Below are 18,068 nucleotides of genomic sequence, written 5' to 3'. Positions count from 1 at the left end.
CGATACGATTTTAATTAGAATTTCCTTTTTGTTTTTGATTTTTTTCCAAAAGAAGGAATTCATGATTTCTTTGCAAGTTTTGATAACGAGATAGCTGCAACAACTTGTCACAATTATTATATCTCCATTACAATTCTTTATCATAAAAAAGAAAGAAAACAATTAACAGACAAAATTAAAGATTTCTGAAATTGATTAATAATATACTGTGATGAGAGGTTAACATGTCTTTAACGATACATCTATTATAATTAATGAATACATTTACTATTAATAAAAAAAAAAATCAGTTGACAGACAAAATTGGAAAATTTATTTGAAATTGATTGATATATATTGTTAGAGGTTAACATGTCTAATTAACTACATTTCTATTATTTTACCTCGTAGAAATTTAATTTAGTTAAATGGTCACTTAGAAAACTTACATATATAATAAGTATGTAATGAATATTGGAAAAACTTGCCTACTGCCGATTTTCATTATATAAATTCTCTTTTTTTTTTAATTTTAAAAATTTACAATTCTCATATATATAAATTTCATAAATAACGAAATAGTTTTTTAGAAATAAAACGAGCAAAGACAGCCACAAGCTATTTTAATCATTCCAAAACTATATCATATATTTAATATGTATATTTTATCAAGTTATCAAATGTTCTTATAAATTTCATAACATAATTAGGATAAACGTAAGTAATTTTGAATAAAAAATCTAATAGAATTTATTTTATTTTATTTATATTTTAACTTGTAATGCATATATATGTAAAATATTTTTAATTTTTTTTACCTTACATTATCTTTTTTAACCTATAAGATATTTAAGCATTGCAAAATATTAATATTCTTTTACTTTTACCGATTTGCCATCATATACATATGTTTAGCTAAGTATATTTTAAAAAAAGACTAATTAGACCCCGTCAAGAGTTTTAACCAATATCATTTGGTTAAAATAATATTAAAAAAATGAGAGGTTAAAAATCGAAAAATTTTATTAAAATTTTTGAAAATTTAAAAAATGAGTTTCAAATAATTAAGAAAATGTTATTTATAATAGAAAAAATCCTAATATGTAAAATTATAAAAATATTTAAAAAAAGTTAAAATGTAAAATTAACTCTCTAAACGGTCTAATTTTTACCTCGAACTTTGTGACAGATCTGCGATCCTCATCACATTTTTGAAAGTCGTGCATCTCGAAATTTCCTTTTCGAAAAGTTATCGTGAGTTTTCATCGGACATCGATAACAAAAATTAGGTCCTATTCAAGTCTGACGTAAAGTCCAAAACTAGTTATTTCGTGTTACATTTCTTAGATGCATGCATGTTTATACATTTTTAATTTGCATAATCTTTACAGTTATCTCTATATAATATATATATACTAAAATATAATTGTACAAAGACTAAGCGACTCAAGAAAATCAAGTATGACAATGGCCTCTGAGTCTAATATTAATCTCTAATAACTTCTTTAGTGAGTATTTTATTGACAATATGCAAAAAAACAACATAGTGAGCATTATAAAGTAAGTAATAGCATATAAACATAGTAATGGACAAGTAATTTTAGACATTTACAATATTTGCAAACTAATTTCAAGTGAGTGTTATTTACTTAAAAAAAGGCATAGCAAGCATTAGGCATGTAGCGGCGAATATTTTTCCAGGATTAACATACAAATAACATTTGTCATGCTTGCATGGCCATATATTTGTAGTAAATAATCATGAATCAAAAGCTTGCATTAGTTGAGAATACATGATTATATGCTAGAAAATCAATTAAATTTGGTGTTAACTCTTAATTAATTTTTAACTCTATAATCACGTGGCAGGATTAACTAAATATATAAGAAAATTTTGTAGTAGGCATAAAATATCATATAGTAGACATGAAGGCCAAAACTGTAACAGTAATATTCTATAACAGTATCTAAGGGTATTTAGCATATAGCCTAATAAATAAATAATATATATCGCATGTCATACCTTTATACTAATCTTACTCCTATTAAGTTTATTAGGACTAATCATATTTATTATCATATATCAAGTTAATTCAAATTGACGTGTATATGATTCTGCGTCAATACAAGTCAATTTCCAAGCATATATATAAAGATGACAATATTGACAACATTTCTATTTATGATGAAGGTGCACATTACCATTAATCATAGAAATTTAACATTACCATTGATCTTAGAAATTTTCTATCCACAATTTTAACGGCTTAGCATTTTCAATGATATATCAAATAAATTTTAAAATAATTATTTCGAGTTTCAAACATACTTGAAATGATTATGTATACTTATCTTTGAGTGTATAAAATTTTGGAAAGTACATGCGTCGAACAAACACGTCAAGCAAGCACACAAGTCAAGCACGTGCATAATTTCCATCAAGAAACAACCATGTCAATTTGTGAAACTTGTTTTCACTAGGGTTGCATTTTGCCCGAATATCAAATTTCAAATACCATAGGAACATAAGTAGATTTAAATTTCTTTATGAAAATTGTGTAATTTTGTATTAACTTTCTAATAAGATATATCATATTAAATTCAACCTACTCTAGCTCAATATATGAATTTTTACTTACAAACTGTTCAAATATGTATTTATCATATACTAATTCAATACCAATTTCTGCCCAATGAAATAATTTAATTTTCATCAATTTATATATAGAATTGTGTTTAAATGACTTCTACAAATTTTTTAAAATTATTTCTTACGATTCATTTGGCATTAATTTTATCTTATTTCACTACATATAAATTTAGTTATAGCATGATAATTACAAGGTGTTCTAAATGCACTATCCATGGTAAAATTTTAGATTAACTTATATTTTACACCTACTTAGGTACAAAATTAGGATTCAGGTTCAGGTTCAGGTTCAGGGTTAACTCTTTATCTTAACTTTCTTTTGGTCTATCTTGCCCCTAAATTGGATAACTACACAATTAGTTAAAATGCTGCAAACATGAACGGTGCAAATAGGATTTCAATTTATCAAGTTTAAATCAATACCTATATGCTTACCAATTTCATTTTAAACTTTTCTTATATTATTTCAATATTTATTTAACAATTTACACATTCAAAACAACATTTTCAATAAACATACACTAACTATAGTCAAGCATATATATAGAAAAATCTAAGAAAAATAGGAAAATATACAAAGACCAAACCTTTCTTACAAACTCCTCTCATTCTTCACTTCTACTCTTTAGCTATTTCATTTCTCTTTAATATTTTTTCACTTAAATCAATTTGTATCTTAGCAAAGGATGGAAGAACATGAAAATTGAACCTTTATACTTTAAGTTACTGTATGAAAAAATGAAAGGATGATGTTTTCTACACAAAATGATGTTTGCTATACACATCTTTGATTATCTCTTATTTTCAAGTTTTGGCTATATAGAATCCGTTCCTTCACATCTTGAAATCTTTCAATTAATGGCTCTGTTTTTAGCTTTTGGTCTTATAAAAAAATTTTATTAAAGAAATCTTTACGTTTAAATATATATGCAATGTGAGTATAGTACCGTAAGCACAACGTTAGATTTTCTATTTATTTATAAATAATTTATGTACTAAGTAGTTCAAGTTTAAACTAGCACCTCCGTTGAATAACTCGAGTTACGTTAGCCCCTCCTTTAAAATTATTTATCCTAATTGTAGAAAAACTCACCTCAAATCTAAGAGTATCTCTATTACTACCATAGGATTTTGAAATGCGATATTAATAGGTGGTTCATATATTTTGTTTTTTTCAAAAAATTATTTAAAAAATAAGAAAAATATAAAAAAATCCATTCCATCCTTTTAATTATTGCTATTTTTCATATAAAAAGATATTGATATAAAAGATTTAAATTTTTGCCATGCTATTTATATTTTTTTATTATTTAATAGCGAGATTCCCGCTATATATTAGATAACCAAACAGAGGAATAAGTAACTATAGTTAAATTTAATACGAATAACAGATAAATCAATCAAAAAGTGGGAAATCCTCTATGCTACATGTCTAGGAAGCCTTCTCTGAATCTCTAGACCTCCTCCTCGGCATTGAGACAATGCATCCACATCTTCACGCATCCAGACTTTTCCTCCTTGTCATTGTCTCCATGCATCCAAAATCCTCATTGCATTGTCTTCGTCACGCGTTCAGAATCTTCTTCTTCATCATCATCTTCTTTACATGTTCAATAATCTCTTCCAGTTACTTTGTTCTTCGTTCTCCTCTTTTTCCCAGATTTGTTGCTCTCTAGATTCGAGGTGCAGATCATAAATCGGAATTGAAAAAAATACTAGATGTATCTATTTGATATTATATTGCAGATTTAAGATTTGATGGGTTGTTTATTGGTTTTTTTTTGTTTTTTCCTTTTTTTCCTTTTTTGCTGCATTTGCATATATTTTCCTATCTTAAATTTAAATTTAAATAAAAATATATAAATATCCAATCAATAGTAAATTACTAATATATTTTTATAAGTGGAGCTATGACAATTTTTTAATTAATTGGTTATATATATTTAATCAAGAATAGAATTTCTCTTGAATAAATAGATTTAATCAGTTATTTAAATTAATACATCATAATAATATTAACTCAGTGAGTACTCACAAATTTAATAAAATTAATTATTTTAAAAATGGTTTAGAATATCTTTTGACTCTTAAATAAATTTTATGGAAAAAATTATTTACCACTCAAACTTTTTAATTGTATTTTATTTGATATTTGAATTTTATAAAAATATATTTATTTAATTTATAAGATTAAAAAAAAAATATGCACTCACAGGCTTGTACATCCGAGTAAATTTGAGAAGTTTTAGATTTTAATCTCTAAATCACCATTTAAAAAAAAATTTTAAAAAAATCTGAAAACTTTCTTGCATCTTATTTGATACTAGTATTTTATAAAATTTATGACTATTAAACCATTCAAAATTATTAATAATTTATACATTGAAAATATTTTCTATAGAATTATTATCTTAAAAAACTTATTTTATATTATAATTGCAACCTTGGAAAAATAGAGTTAGAGATTTTTCTATAAATTTTAGTGGTGTTAATAAGATTTAAAATGCATGAAAAGAGAAATGGTAAATAATTATAATATCTTTTTCGTCCTTTATAATTTTTTTTTCATCAGTCAATATCTTTATCTTTTGATCAAACAGTGAGATAAATTATTAAAATATCAAATTTACCCCATTTGCGAATAAAACCTTTCTTCCATATCCTTCCTATTTCATATATAGTTTTTATATATATAATCAGTGGTGAAAGTATTTTTAAATACCAGAAATTATAAAATACATTTCCTTAAAAAATGTTTTCAGTCTATAATTTTTTTTTAAAAAAATTATTGTCCTCCATTTTAATTTTAATTTTTTTTTCTTTTAATTAATCACTTAGAAAACTGTGTTTAAAGAAAAAAAAAGGGTATCACTAATTCTTTTCCTGAAATATTGCAAAGATATCATGCTTTCTCTCCAGAATTTTCTTCCATATTCAAATTGAAAGTCTAAAATTGCAGTTGTCCATGTGCCTAATTTAATGAAGGAAAAAAAGAACAATCAGTTATCAATTGAGCCAAACAAGAAACCAACAAGAGCATACATCACATTTATTTTGAGGGACCATGCCACCTGCTTTCATTATTTATGTATATTTGAATTATTTAATTGTATATATTTTTATATTTATTATTTGTTTTTATTATATTAATATATTTTTTAAATTTTCAAAGTAAATAAGTTTTTCTTAAATTTAACGAATAAATAAGATTTTAGATTCTTCAAAAATTCAATGATTATCAAATAAATACTAATATATTGTACTTATATATTCATATATATATGAATTTTAAAAATTATTAATATTTTAGACAACATATGTAATTCTAATAATTTAATATTTTATAAAATAAATTATTATTATACTCGATAGTAAATTTATATAACTAAATCTGAAAGGTGTTAATTGATTTTCTTAATTTTTAATTTCAATTCCATTTAAAAAAAAAAGATAAATTATTATTATTATTTATTATGGATGTACTCTCACTTTACCCTTAAACCACGTGCAGTGGAACTACTTGTCGGGTCAATCTGGTTAGGATTTTTTTCATGCAAATCAATATGCAACTCAAAATCTCTCAGCTCTTATCTTTCTTCTTCTTCTTCTTCTTCTCTTTTGTACTCCTTCTGCATCCTTATTTAGCTGAAACAACTAACGAACATGAAGAAGAAGAAGTCAGAAGATCTCAATTCCCAGATGGCTTCCTCTTTGGAACAAGCACTTCAGCTTATCAAGTACCCATGTTTTTTTTTTCTTTTTTCAATTAAATTTCCCTTCTTGGCTGCAAAATCTTAGTTCCCAGATCTGACATTTCACAGATTGAAGGAGCTTACCTTGAAGATGGCAAGAGTCTCAACAACTGGGATGTTTTCACTCATATTCCAGGTACCCATTTTCAACTTACTCTGCATTCTGTCTCTCTATTATATGCATTTAAGATCTGGGCATTTTCTTGATCAATAATTTCAGGCAACATAAAGAATAATGATAATGGAGACATAGCAGACGATCATTACCATCAATTCTTGGTACTAATCGATCTTTGGGTTTCCCATTTCCACTCGTTTCTTGAAATTTCAAGAACTTCAAACCAATTCTAATGCTCTGTTCTGTTCTGTTTGTGAAGGAAGATATTGAGTTGATGCAGTCTCTAGGGGTAAATGCATACAGGTTCTCAATCTCATGGAGCAGAATTTTGCCAAGTACGTGCTGCCATTATTGATGGGTTTCAGTGATTTGCTATTTGCTAATTAATTACTGATTGATTAATGATAGGGGGAAGATTTGGTGAAGTGAACACAAGAGGGATCACTTTCTACAATAATCTTATAGACAATCTCTTACTTAGGGGTAATTTACTTTTCCTTTGATTATTCATCTGAGTGTTGGAAACATGAGAAGAAAGTTATTTAAGGCACAGACAGATATAAACTGCAGGAATTGAGCCATTCCTGACAATACATCACAATGATATCCCACAAGAGTTGGAGGACAGATATGGATCATGGCTTAGTCCTCTTATGCAGTAATTTTCTGCTCTTACAATGAAGTTTGTGAAGCCAAGTACATATAGCTTTCTGAATTTGGATGTTGATTTCTTGCAGGGAAGATTTTGTATACTTTGCAGAAATTTGTTTCAAGAGCTTTGGACATAAAATTAAGTACTGGACAACCTTAAACGAACCGAACTTATTTGCAGACATGGCCTATATAAGAGGACGGTACCCGCCAGGACACTGTTCACCACCTTTTGGCAACTGTTCCAGTGGCAATTCTGATGTAGAGCCTCTCGTTGCCATGCATAATATGATATTGGCTCATGCTAAGGCGGTGAAGCTGTACCGCCAAAATTTCCAGGTAACTTGAATGTTGTATGTATGTATGCATGTATGTATTGGCAATAGGAATTTATTTGATGCAGAGTAAGCAAGGTGGGCTGATTAGTATCGTGGCAAATGCAATGATGTATGAAGCGTTTAGAGAGAATGAAGATGATCGGAAAGCTGTAAGCAGGGCACTGGCATTTCAAGTGGCCTGGTAAGTAGCATTTGGTAGATATGGAGATCTAATAGGTGCATCAGAGTTTATACTACAATTTCTTACAAAACCCGACAAAAAAATCCAAAATTAAAATAACACTTGATTATCTAATAGATAAGATGCAGTAAAACTTCAAGATGAAAAAAAAAAAAAAAACGTGAAAATGGAGAGAGTGGAACTTATTTTCTTTACAAACTTCTAATTTGATTATTTGAAATTAGGTTTTTCTCTGAAATCAAACCTTAAATAATTAATAGTTAATTCAGTTGGAAACCAAGATTTATATGTAATGGGTACGAATTTCAATGTGTTAAAATTCTAAATTAAGTGATTTAAATACTAATTTATATAAAGGCATCAATAAATGACTCGCATAGCAAAAAAAATTTCATTCAAATATTTTAACAAACACCTGATGTGCACAATATATACAAAGTAAAGTAAAAAATAAATACATAAATTCTAATTTAAATTTATTCAAATAGTTTAATTTTATGATTAAAATATTAAAATAATACTTAAATTTCACTTCCCTAAAATTAAGAAGTAAGAGAAATAATATGAAATTTCAACTCATTTGATTCAAAGGAGAAGCTTAAAAAGTTATAAATAATGTTTAATTTGTATAAAAAAAAAAATTAAATCGCTCAAAATTTCAAGTTAAGAAATTAGGCATGCGAAAAAATTTTTTTTAGATTCATAATCAGAGCGAAATGCAAAAATTTAATTTTTATTTGAAGTATATATATATATATATATTTTGCTAAAATTAGTAAGACCATCCACCCTGCACCCCTATCTCTGCCCCCAAGCCCCATGGTTATGCTACTTTTACATAGTGAAATTCACAAATCATATAAATAATAAATTTTATAGCTTAATTTTCGCATGATAATTATGGTTTCATTGTTAACTCACCATTAAATTAAGATCTCATTGATTCCATTCCTTTTTTCTTTTTTTTGCTATGCAGGATGTTAGATCCAATTGTCTACGGTGATTATCCTCCTGAAATGCGTCATTATCTTGGAAGTACACTGCCAAGGTTTTCTCAGGAAGAGATCAGCATTGTAAAAGAAAGCATAGATTTAATTGCCATTAACCATTATACAACGTTATATGCCAAGGACTGCATAAATTCTGCTTGCATCCCCGGCTCAGACCGTCCAGTCAAAGGCTTTGTTTACACCACAGGAGAAAGAGATGGTGTTCTGATCGGAGACCCGGTACGATATCATTACCTGTGAAATATGTTCGCAATTTTTATCTAGATGAGGTCCATATTTATATTCTGGGTACACATGGACCCTATCTAGGTAAGTATTTTCCTTCCAGCACCAAGCTCTTTTTAACTTCAATTCCCTGCAGACTGCAAATCCAGATTTCTTTGTAGTTCCAAGAGGAATGGAAAAGTTGATCAACTATGTGAAGGAAAGATACAATAACATGCCAATGATTGTGACAGAAAATGGTCAGTAGCATGACATCTGTGTCCAGTATTCATTCCTCAAATTTACTGAAAAGAATTTGATGTAACTGTAGGATTTGCGCCTGCTCCACAGCAGAAGCAACAAGATCAGCAGGACTTGCTGCAGGATTCTGAAAGAATCAACTTTCATAGATCCTACCTTGCAGCTCTGGCTAAAGCCATAAGGTAAAAGAATCATTTGTGTGTTCTTCCCTTCAGCTAAACATTACATTGATTATTTAATGAATTTGCTTACTTTGAATCACAGAAATGGAGCTGATGTTCGTGGGTATTTTGTGTGGAGCATGATGGACAACTTCGAATGGGCCGATGGTTACAGCTCGCAATATGGGCTTTACTATGTTGATCGCCGAACACTTGAGCGCATACCAAAGCTTTCTGCTAAGTGGTATAAAAATTTCCTCGCAGTTGATGCGTCTAGAAATAGCAAAAATATCACAAGTATTGTATCAGAAATTGCAAAAGTAGAAATATAAGAATTATGCATGTATATTCAAATGTTGTATGGTTTATTTCAGTAATTTTTTTTATTTTTTCTGTTTGGTATAAGTTATTTCAATTGACCGATTATTTCTGTTCGAGGAGAGGTTTAGGACAAGAGAATCTATTATCTCCTTATCTATTTGTTCTCTACTACTCTCATCCTCTTGCGCGTCTACAACTCAGCGATGGCTGCGCAGCTTAAATTTACCAATACTCAGCCTATACAAGATTTTGAATTTAATTTTCAATTAAAATTTAATAGAATAAATTATGTAATAATTGATACGTTACGTAATGAATTAAAATTGAGTAGACGCTAAATAATAATATAAAAATTATAACGTAGACTGATTAAGGATGAAAGCAAGAAAAAAAACAAGGTAACAGAATGGCTGGTAAGAATGATAGTTGGTGGTTGGTGTTGTGGCATAGTCACTCGAAACCTTACTGAGGGAGGGATCATGTGGTTGAGATACAAATGTCCTAGATATTCCTTCCCCTATCGCTAATTTTGACGAACACGTAATGCGCACTCGCAAAACACAAATGATGAGCTTGGGAACAGAAATAGTGCTTGCGGTAGTGGGTCTATGGGCAATGTTTGTCCGACCGGAGGTCCTGAAATTCGCCGGAGAGATGTTGATGCAAGTCATGACTTCGGCAATTTGGCGGTTGATTTGAGGGACGACTCCTTTTTCTCTCTCTGCTTCTGTTCCTTATTCTTCTTCTTTCATTATCAGAGAGGTTGTAATGGACAAATTGCTATTTTGTCTCTTATTTCTTCTTGTTCTTTGATGTGTAATTCATAGCAAAAATATCAATCAAGTCCTTTTTTTGCCCAAAGATCAATGTTATTAAAGGTTTTACTACTAATAATGTCTATCAGCGGGCAACGCCACAAACATCATGCAACCCATCTGGAGTCTTTCCATTCAGTGAGTTCCTCATAGAAAGCAATATGCATAATTAGCGATCCAATTTGCAGAGAAAATTGTGGGATTTTAAACAAATTCTCTGCAGATTGCTCTTCTATCAGTAGTCAACCAGTGGTTCTATAGTGCATTTTGTAAAATTGAGATACTTTATTTGAAGGCCTTCTTCCTCCATCGGCCAATGCTGACCGATTCTTGCATGTACAGAACGATAAGAGCAGTACAAGTACGAACTTCAAGGTCGATGAGCAAGAGACTCTCGACAGATCAGACGAGCTAAACTGATCCCAACAAGCCGGAAGCAAATTTTCCTTTTTGAATGTAACAGTCACCTCTTCAGGCGTAGCACGAAAAAACAAAAAGACTTATAGTCTGCAAATAAAGTGAAGGAGGGATACTCGAATTTTTAAAAGCGCTTGAAATTTCTAGACAAAAGAGAGTGTTTGGAATAACTGAGAATTCATCAGAATATAAAGAGAATGATATTTTTGGGCTTTCTGCTTTTTCAAGTTAAAAAAAAAAAATTTCTCAATCCCTGGTCCAAAAACAATTTTTTCCGGGATGGGGATTAGAGGAGAGCCTACCGCGCTTTATAATAAATTAAAACAAAATTAATTTAAACACATTACCGCTGCTTAAAGGTGCGGTAATGTATGATTGCTGCATAACCACTCAATTAATTTCAATTATAAATTTAATTTTTATTTAATTAATTATTTTATTTTATTTTATTAATTTAATTAATTAAATATTAAATTTATAAAATATAGTTATAAAAATTATATTAATATTAATTAATTTAAATTATTTATAATATAATATTATATTTATCATTTTATTTTATTAATTTATATAATTTAATTAATGTTAAAGATATATATAAATGTATTAATATAATTTATTTTATAAATATATTAATTAATATTAAGGATATATATAATTTATTTTATTAATATTAAGGAATGAAATCTTTCTCGTTCAATTGTCCTTTTTCTTTTTTTAAAATAGTTCTGTATAACCGGTGGTTATCATTTATATTCTCACTTTTCAATATTCATATTTGTAAGGTTATAAAAATATTAAAAATTAATATTTATAGAATATTTTGATAGGAATATAAGAGAATAAAAAAATTATGAGAAAAAATATAAAATAAAATAAAATTTAATTTTTTTATAATTCACAAATATTATATTAAATATTTATAAATTAATTGTAATAAAAATAATAAAATAAAATGATAAATATAAAATATAATATTTTATTGTAAATAAATTAAAACCATTAATATTTATGATAATATTAATATAATTTTTGTAATTATATTTATATAAATTTTATATATAATTAATTAAATTATATAAATTAATAAAATAAATTAATAAATATTATATTACATTATATTATAAATAACTTAAATTAATTAATATTAATATTAATATTAATATAATTTTTATAATTATATTTTATAAATTTAATATATAATTAAATAAATTAAATTAATAAAATATAATAATTAATTAAATAAAAATTAAATTTATAATTTAAATTAATTTAGTATAAAACATAGTTTTAAAAAGCGCAATAATGTATTAAATTTTTTTATTTTAATTAATTTATATAATTTAATATATAATTAATAAAATATAATAATTAATTAAATAAAAATTAAATTTATAATTAAAATTAATTAACTGCGGTTCTGCCGCACTCATGCATTACCGCCGCACCTCAAAGAAAGGTACGGTAATGTATTTAAATTATATATTTTTTTATTTTATTCTTTTCTACCACAGTTTTAAAGTGCGGTAGAGCCTAAAGTGTGGTAGAGTTACTTTTCACTCTGATTTGAGCAAAAAGATTTTTCGAACTAGAAATTAAGAAAAGTTTTTTTTTTAATTTGAAAAAGCAAAAAGTACGATATTTTTTCAGATCATAAATCCGAGAACACTGAAAATAAAATATAGAATTGGACAAAGACCGAAGGAAGAAGTTAATTTTGAGTAAGAAAAGTTTAGTGATCATATGCTTGCAAGGGATAGAGGAAGAAAAAAAAATTAAACTCCCTTCAAGATATAATAAGGCTAAAACTGTGGCTTTTACCTTCGCATCTGTAAATCAGGAAGTCATGGCCAATTTGTAGGCGGAGCAAGATTTTGGAATCTAGCTGACGAGCTGGTGAAGAGAGCATGTGAGACTGCTGAAGTCGGACTAGCTAGGATGACCTGCCAAGCCAAACCGAATGAGTTGCGGAGCAGGCAAGACTACTGAAATCAGACTGGTTGAGACGACCTGCTAAGCCAAGCAAGATGAGTTGTGGAGCAGGCGAGACTACCGAAGTTGGACTTGCTGGGCCAAGCCAAGTAGGATGAGTTGCAAAGCAGGCGAGATTGCTGAAGTCGGATTGGCGAGAAGACCTATTGATGGGGTGATTTGCTGATGGGCCAACTTGCTTGATGGAAACTGGGTTGAGTAAAGAAGGCCTGCTGAAAGAAGCGATGGAGTGCTCGGGATGCTCGTAGGGCTGGTGGAGCTCGGATGCTCGTCAAGACAGGCCAGTTATCAAGAATGCTCAGATGCTCTTAAGCTTGCAAGGCAGGAAGGAATTCTCGGAAGCTTATAATGCTCAGAAGCTTGCAACGAAAGAAGGGAAGCCCGGAGGCTTGAAGACTCGCTAAGGCTTGAAGAGCTCAAAATCCCGAAAAGCTAGAGTTCAAGAGTGCAAGAGTAGTCTGAAAGCCTGAAGACTCACCAGGGCAAGAGTAGCCCAGATGCGGTAGACTCACCCAGGGCTGGTGAAGCCCGAATGCCTTACCAAGCAGAAACAAAAAGGGCATGGGTTGAAGCACGCCCAACATGAAGATCACTCCGCAACACGAGGCAAATCTGTGTAGTATTTTGCTTCTCCACGAAGATTCCAGATGGATTTTATTTTTCTGTGTAGTATTTTGTTTCTCCACGAAGATTCCAGACTTCTTAAAGTGTCACTCACAGAGGTAGTAATCCAATATATTTTGGAGTGATTGGAACAAGACCATTTGGCTTATCCAGTTGGAGTCATAAGCAGGTTCATGAGCAAACCAAAAAGAGATATTGGAATACTGTGAAATGGGTACTCAGGTATATTAATGGATTATGTCAAGGAATCAAGTCTGAAAGTCAGAGTTTTTTTATGATTTTAATTATGCAACTGATTTGGACAGAAGGTGGTCGATGTTAGGGTATGTATTCGCTGTTGGTGGATATGTTATAAGCAGGAAGTCCAGTCTGTAGCATGTCGTAGCTCTTTCGACTATAGAGGCCGAGTATATGACATTGCCAGGAGCTATTAAAGAGAGAATCTAGTTAAAGGGTCTAATGGAGGAGCTCGAATTCAAACAAGAGATAGTGGAGGTGTTTTGTGATTCTCAAGATTTTAAAAATCCACACAGAAGAAAACTCTGTCGGTGCACTTACCGAGTTTTTACCTGTTATTAAGTTCAAAAGGACGTTGAGCTTGTTGAGGCTAACAAAAAATGACAAGGGTCAGAAGAAAGAACAAAGATTCACATGTGTTGAAAAAGTTCAAGCAAAGTGGAGAATTGAATGACTGATGCTCGAATTCTTCAAAGTGCTTAAAATTTCTAGATAAAAATTATACTCAAAACGTTTAATGCGTGAATTTCTTAAAGTGTTTGGAACGTCTGAGAGGATTAGGAGGAAAGGAATGACGATGTTTTTGTTAGAGTCTCATTAAAAGAACTGAGAGGTTTTTCAGTCTTTTTCATGGGCTAAAGGTTGTCCAGTCTGTTATTTAAGGAATAGTCATTCCTTTGTTTCTGTAGCTAGCTCATCATGAATAATGATTCCTTCTTCCAAAACGTAGGACAATCCTTAAGAGATTGTTCTAAACTCATAAATCTATCAGTGTCTTCTTTTATGTTCTTTCTTTCAATCTTTCTTTTTTTTTTATTTTATCTTATTTTTATTACGTTGCTCATCAGATATCCAAATTTAGGTTTTGAATAATTACAAGCGGTATCAGAGCAACTACAAATGATATCAGAGCAACAACATAAAGGATGAAAATTTTCAATTGCCACCTCCAAATCCAAATATATTATATTTAAATTAATAAAAATAATTTATTAATAAAAATTAAAAATTAGATGGTATATATCTTATATTTTATACAATAAATATCTAATCTTCAAGTTTAAAATTTTTTCAACATAATTTATTACAAGCCAATAATTAAATGATGATTATTTATATAATTGTGCTAAAAATAGAAAAAAAAAATTGCATGTTCTGAATAGAACTGCCAGTTATGGATAGCTGCTTTTTACGTTAATTATAAGTTTCAATATAATTAATAAAAAAAAATTCAACAAAATTTTATATTATTATTTAAAAAACAAAAAGAATAGCAAGTTAAATTAACTGAGGACCAGAGAATAAATGAATAAATTATTAGCAGGAATTCAACAAATAATTAAAAGCAGAAAGAATGAAGATGAAGTTTTTGGATTAGTATGTTGGAGTGGCTATGATGTTCTGAGCAGGCATCGGAATTTTTCTGATCTCTGCATTTTGCTTCTCATTCTCCATTTCAATTAAACTTTTGATGACAATATCCGACGCACTTGTTATCACTTCCGACCAGTTCCTGTAAATGGAAAAACAAAGAAAATAAAATTTTTGAAAGACCAAAAACAAATAAATAAAAGCTGTAGAGCAGAATGATCTCAATTACCCTTTTAAGGAGTTGAACGTGAGGCCTACGGTGTACTTAGCCTCTTCAAGAGCCCAATTAAACTTCTGTATCTCCTCTTCAGAACACACTCCCTTGTTTGCAATGCGAAGCTGCGAGGGTTTAATATCACAGAAGATAGGAATCACCTTTTTCTTGGACTCCATTATGAGAGCTAGCTCATGAAGGCAAAAATACGACTCACAATAACGAGGAGAGAACACAGTTACACCAATCTTACATTGCTTGATTGCTCTGTTGATGTTCTCAAACAACTTATCTCCTGGTTTCATGTTCTTGTTATCCAAGAATGGACGTAGGTTTAACCGAGAAAGATGATCATATAGCAACGTAACTACGGTGCGTTTCGTGTCGATGCCTCTGTGGTTAATGAACACATCACAGGGTTTAATAGCACGATTCCTCATCTGGGTTTCAGGGTATTTACTGAGAAGTTGGCGTTGGAATTTAACGAGGGATGAACGATGCATGGCTCTAGCAAAAATGGAGAAGCTAGCTGCTGTTGTCGTTTGCTGCTTAGAGTTTGGTAACGTGAAGTATAATGTTGTGAGAGGGTGGCCATTGTTTATATAGGGGGATTGATGTGTTGAATAGTTTGCGAAGAATAAGGAATTGAAAATGGTTGTTTTACTGGTGGAGTTGAATTTGAAGGAAGAAAATTTAATGTATGTGAAAAGGTTGAAGTTGAACCTTAATTAGCAAAGTGATTTGGACAGAATTGATTATATAAAGAATTCTAGTTTTATCGGTTTGAAATTTTCTTGCCCCCCCTTCAAATACGTTGCTCTCTGTTCCTTTTTCTCAATGTCTTTGTATGAGGTTGATTTTAAGGTTGAAAGGTACAACAACATCTCTTTTGGACCTCGGGTAGCTTAGGGACTGATATACGATTATATGATTAAATTTATTAATTTATTTTTCTCAATAAATTTATTAATTTATTCTAATTTCAAAATTATATGATTAAAATATCTTTATATTTTATAAAATTAAATTCTTTAATTTTTTTATAAAAAATAATTAATCAACCTCAAATATTTATATTATTTACTCCATATAATTTTATATACATATTATTTAGTATATATAAGTTTTAAAATATATACTATTTAATCTTATTTAATGAAGTCAAAATAGAGTGATTAAAAATTATTTTAATAAATTATTAAATAATTTAATTTTATAAAGACATCTTACTCAGAATGATTTTAATATGGAGATAAATTAATAAATTTTTTAAAAATAACTTAATAATTATCTCATAAATAAAATCACAATCCCAAATACTATTTTTTACATCGACAACTCTAAGTTTTCTATTATTTTCTAATCCAAAAAATTTATTTCTAATATAGAGTTTCAACTGTGTATTATTTTATTTTTCAAATTACTTATAAAATAAGTATTTACTTATTATTTAATTTATTTTTATATACTTCCTTTTTATTATTATAAAATAATAGTTATTTTTATTTATTTATATTTATGTGATTGAAATTATATATTAAAATTTTAATTTATGAAAATAAATTTTAAATTAAAAAAAAGAGTATTACAAGTAAAGATTAGATCATTTTATGAATTTAATAGATTATGAGGTAGATTATTTTTTAAAAAAATTTAAATACAGAGAAAATTAAATAGTGTTTATATGGATAATAGACTAAGTTATTCAAAAAAATTTAAAAAATTTCTACGTGAACAAATTGATTTAACTTGCAATATTTTGTGCATATGAATTTTTTTTGTTAATTTGATTTCAATTTCGAAACTTTATTTTTAATGTATATATATATATACGTATAAAAAAAATTTGAAATGAATAAAATTTGACATTGTACTGACAAAATAAAATTGAGCCTCTAATTCAAATTTCTGAATCCGTCACTAACTACGAGTATCCCAATTTTTAAAGTGATTTTAAGGTATGTCTGCTCTATAAAAAAAATTCAATAATATTATTGATGTTGCTAAACCAAATTGATGACGTGGTCGAGATAGAACTGTATACTGTAATTGGCTAAACTTACAAGAAAGAGAATATGAGATGATGAATGTCCACAACAGTCACTCCGACGCTCAAATTAATATACTGGAGAAAATGGTGAATAAATAATTTGAGAGTATTTATGTTCGAGAATAGGCGTACCTTTACCTCTATGATCGTTCTCATTTTATACTGTAAGAAAGAAGATGGAGATAAAGATAGCATTTCCTGATTATCCAGCAATGATGTGGCCGACTCGTTAGTAAGGGATCTTCACCGGCTAATTGATTGTGAATCTCGTGATCACAAACATAAAAAGGATCTGCTAGATTGTAGCTGTTTAACGGTAACTTCCTTATGGAGACTCGCCATGAAGTTGAGAGGCGAGTTTGTTCGACTTAAGGCCAACCTGTCCTGAAGTCGACCTGAAGCGCCCGGATCTCCTTTTCTAAGTGGGACTGTGTATAGATTTATCAGATCCTTACCATATGGCCATGTCTTATGATGACAGCTCCTTGCCTACTTTGGACAAGTCTCATGTAGCATCAGAGTCCTCCCACTAGTCTTCGATTCTTTAGATTCCAAGGTGATGGATGTCTTTATGATCTGGGTCATATGGCTTTATTTGTTCGAGTCGAACGTATGACGTCTTTGCTTTCTTCTTACTTGCCCTGTCAACCAGTCAAGTCCAAGATCTTGTCTTGCCAAAAATTGATCCGAGTGATATAGTAATGCCTTGACGAGTTTCCAGA

General features: G+C 29.2%; 2 protein-coding genes across 4 annotated transcripts; one reads left to right on the top strand and one right to left on the bottom strand.

Annotated features, from left to right (window-relative positions):
- Positions 1-6,140: 6,140 nt before the first annotated feature.
- On the top strand, positions 6,141-9,698 carry LOC110610589 (beta-glucosidase 18). Of its 3 annotated transcripts, none has more exons than XM_021750572.2 (12): positions 6,141-6,366; positions 6,451-6,517; positions 6,602-6,660; positions 6,759-6,834; positions 6,908-6,982; positions 7,070-7,157; positions 7,237-7,489; positions 7,554-7,669; positions 8,646-8,898; positions 9,041-9,143; positions 9,215-9,326; positions 9,409-9,698. In XM_021750572.2, exons 1-12 carry the CDS (start codon positions 6,181-6,183, stop codon positions 9,635-9,637), a joined length of 1,617 nt encoding a protein of 538 aa, XP_021606264.1. In that variant the 5' UTR covers positions 6,141-6,180; the 3' UTR covers positions 9,638-9,698. The 3 variants fall into 3 exon arrangements, with proteins under 3 accessions (XP_021606264.1, XP_021606265.1, XP_043810492.1); XM_021750573.2 differs by having other exon boundaries at positions 9,401-9,583; XM_043954557.1 differs by lacking the exon at positions 6,141-6,366 and having other exon boundaries at positions 6,763-6,834.
- Positions 9,699-15,085: 5,387 nt separating this feature from the next.
- LOC110611596 (TIR-only protein) lies at positions 15,086-15,736 on the bottom strand. Its single transcript, XM_021751989.1, has 2 exons — positions 15,312-15,736; positions 15,086-15,224 (listed from the first exon to the last, which is right to left on the bottom strand). The coding sequence occupies exons 1-2, from the start codon at positions 15,734-15,736 to the stop codon at positions 15,086-15,088; spliced, it is 564 nt and encodes a 187-aa protein (XP_021607681.1).
- Between the last annotated feature and the right edge of the window lie 2,332 nt (positions 15,737-18,068).

The sequence above is a fragment of the Manihot esculenta genome, chromosome 3 (genome assembly GCF_001659605.2).
Source record: "Manihot esculenta cultivar AM560-2 chromosome 3, M.esculenta_v8, whole genome shotgun sequence".
NCBI lineage: Eukaryota > Viridiplantae > Streptophyta > Magnoliopsida > Malpighiales > Euphorbiaceae > Manihot > Manihot esculenta.
This window is presented reverse-complemented; position numbering and strand designations above follow the sequence as displayed.

Excerpts from the sequence above, each read along its gene's own strand:
- LOC110610589 (XM_021750572.2), top strand. The coding sequence starts at position 6,181 with ATGCAAATCAATATGCAACTCAAAATCTCTCAGCTCTTATCTTTCTTC. Across the intron at positions 6,661-6,758 it reads ATCATTACCATCAATTCTTG|GAAGATATTGAGTTGATGCA; the intron begins GTACTAATCGAT and ends CTGTTTGTGAAG. Across the intron at positions 6,835-6,907 it reads ATGGAGCAGAATTTTGCCAA|GGGGAAGATTTGGTGAAGTG; the intron begins GTACGTGCTGCC and ends GATTAATGATAG.
- LOC110611596 (XM_021751989.1), bottom strand. The coding sequence starts at position 15,736 with ATGAGGAATCGTGCTATTAAACCCTGTGATGTGTTCATTAACCACAGA. Across the intron at positions 15,225-15,311 it reads ACGTTCAACTCCTTAAAAGG|GAACTGGTCGGAAGTGATAA; the intron begins GTAATTGAGATC and ends TTCCATTTACAG.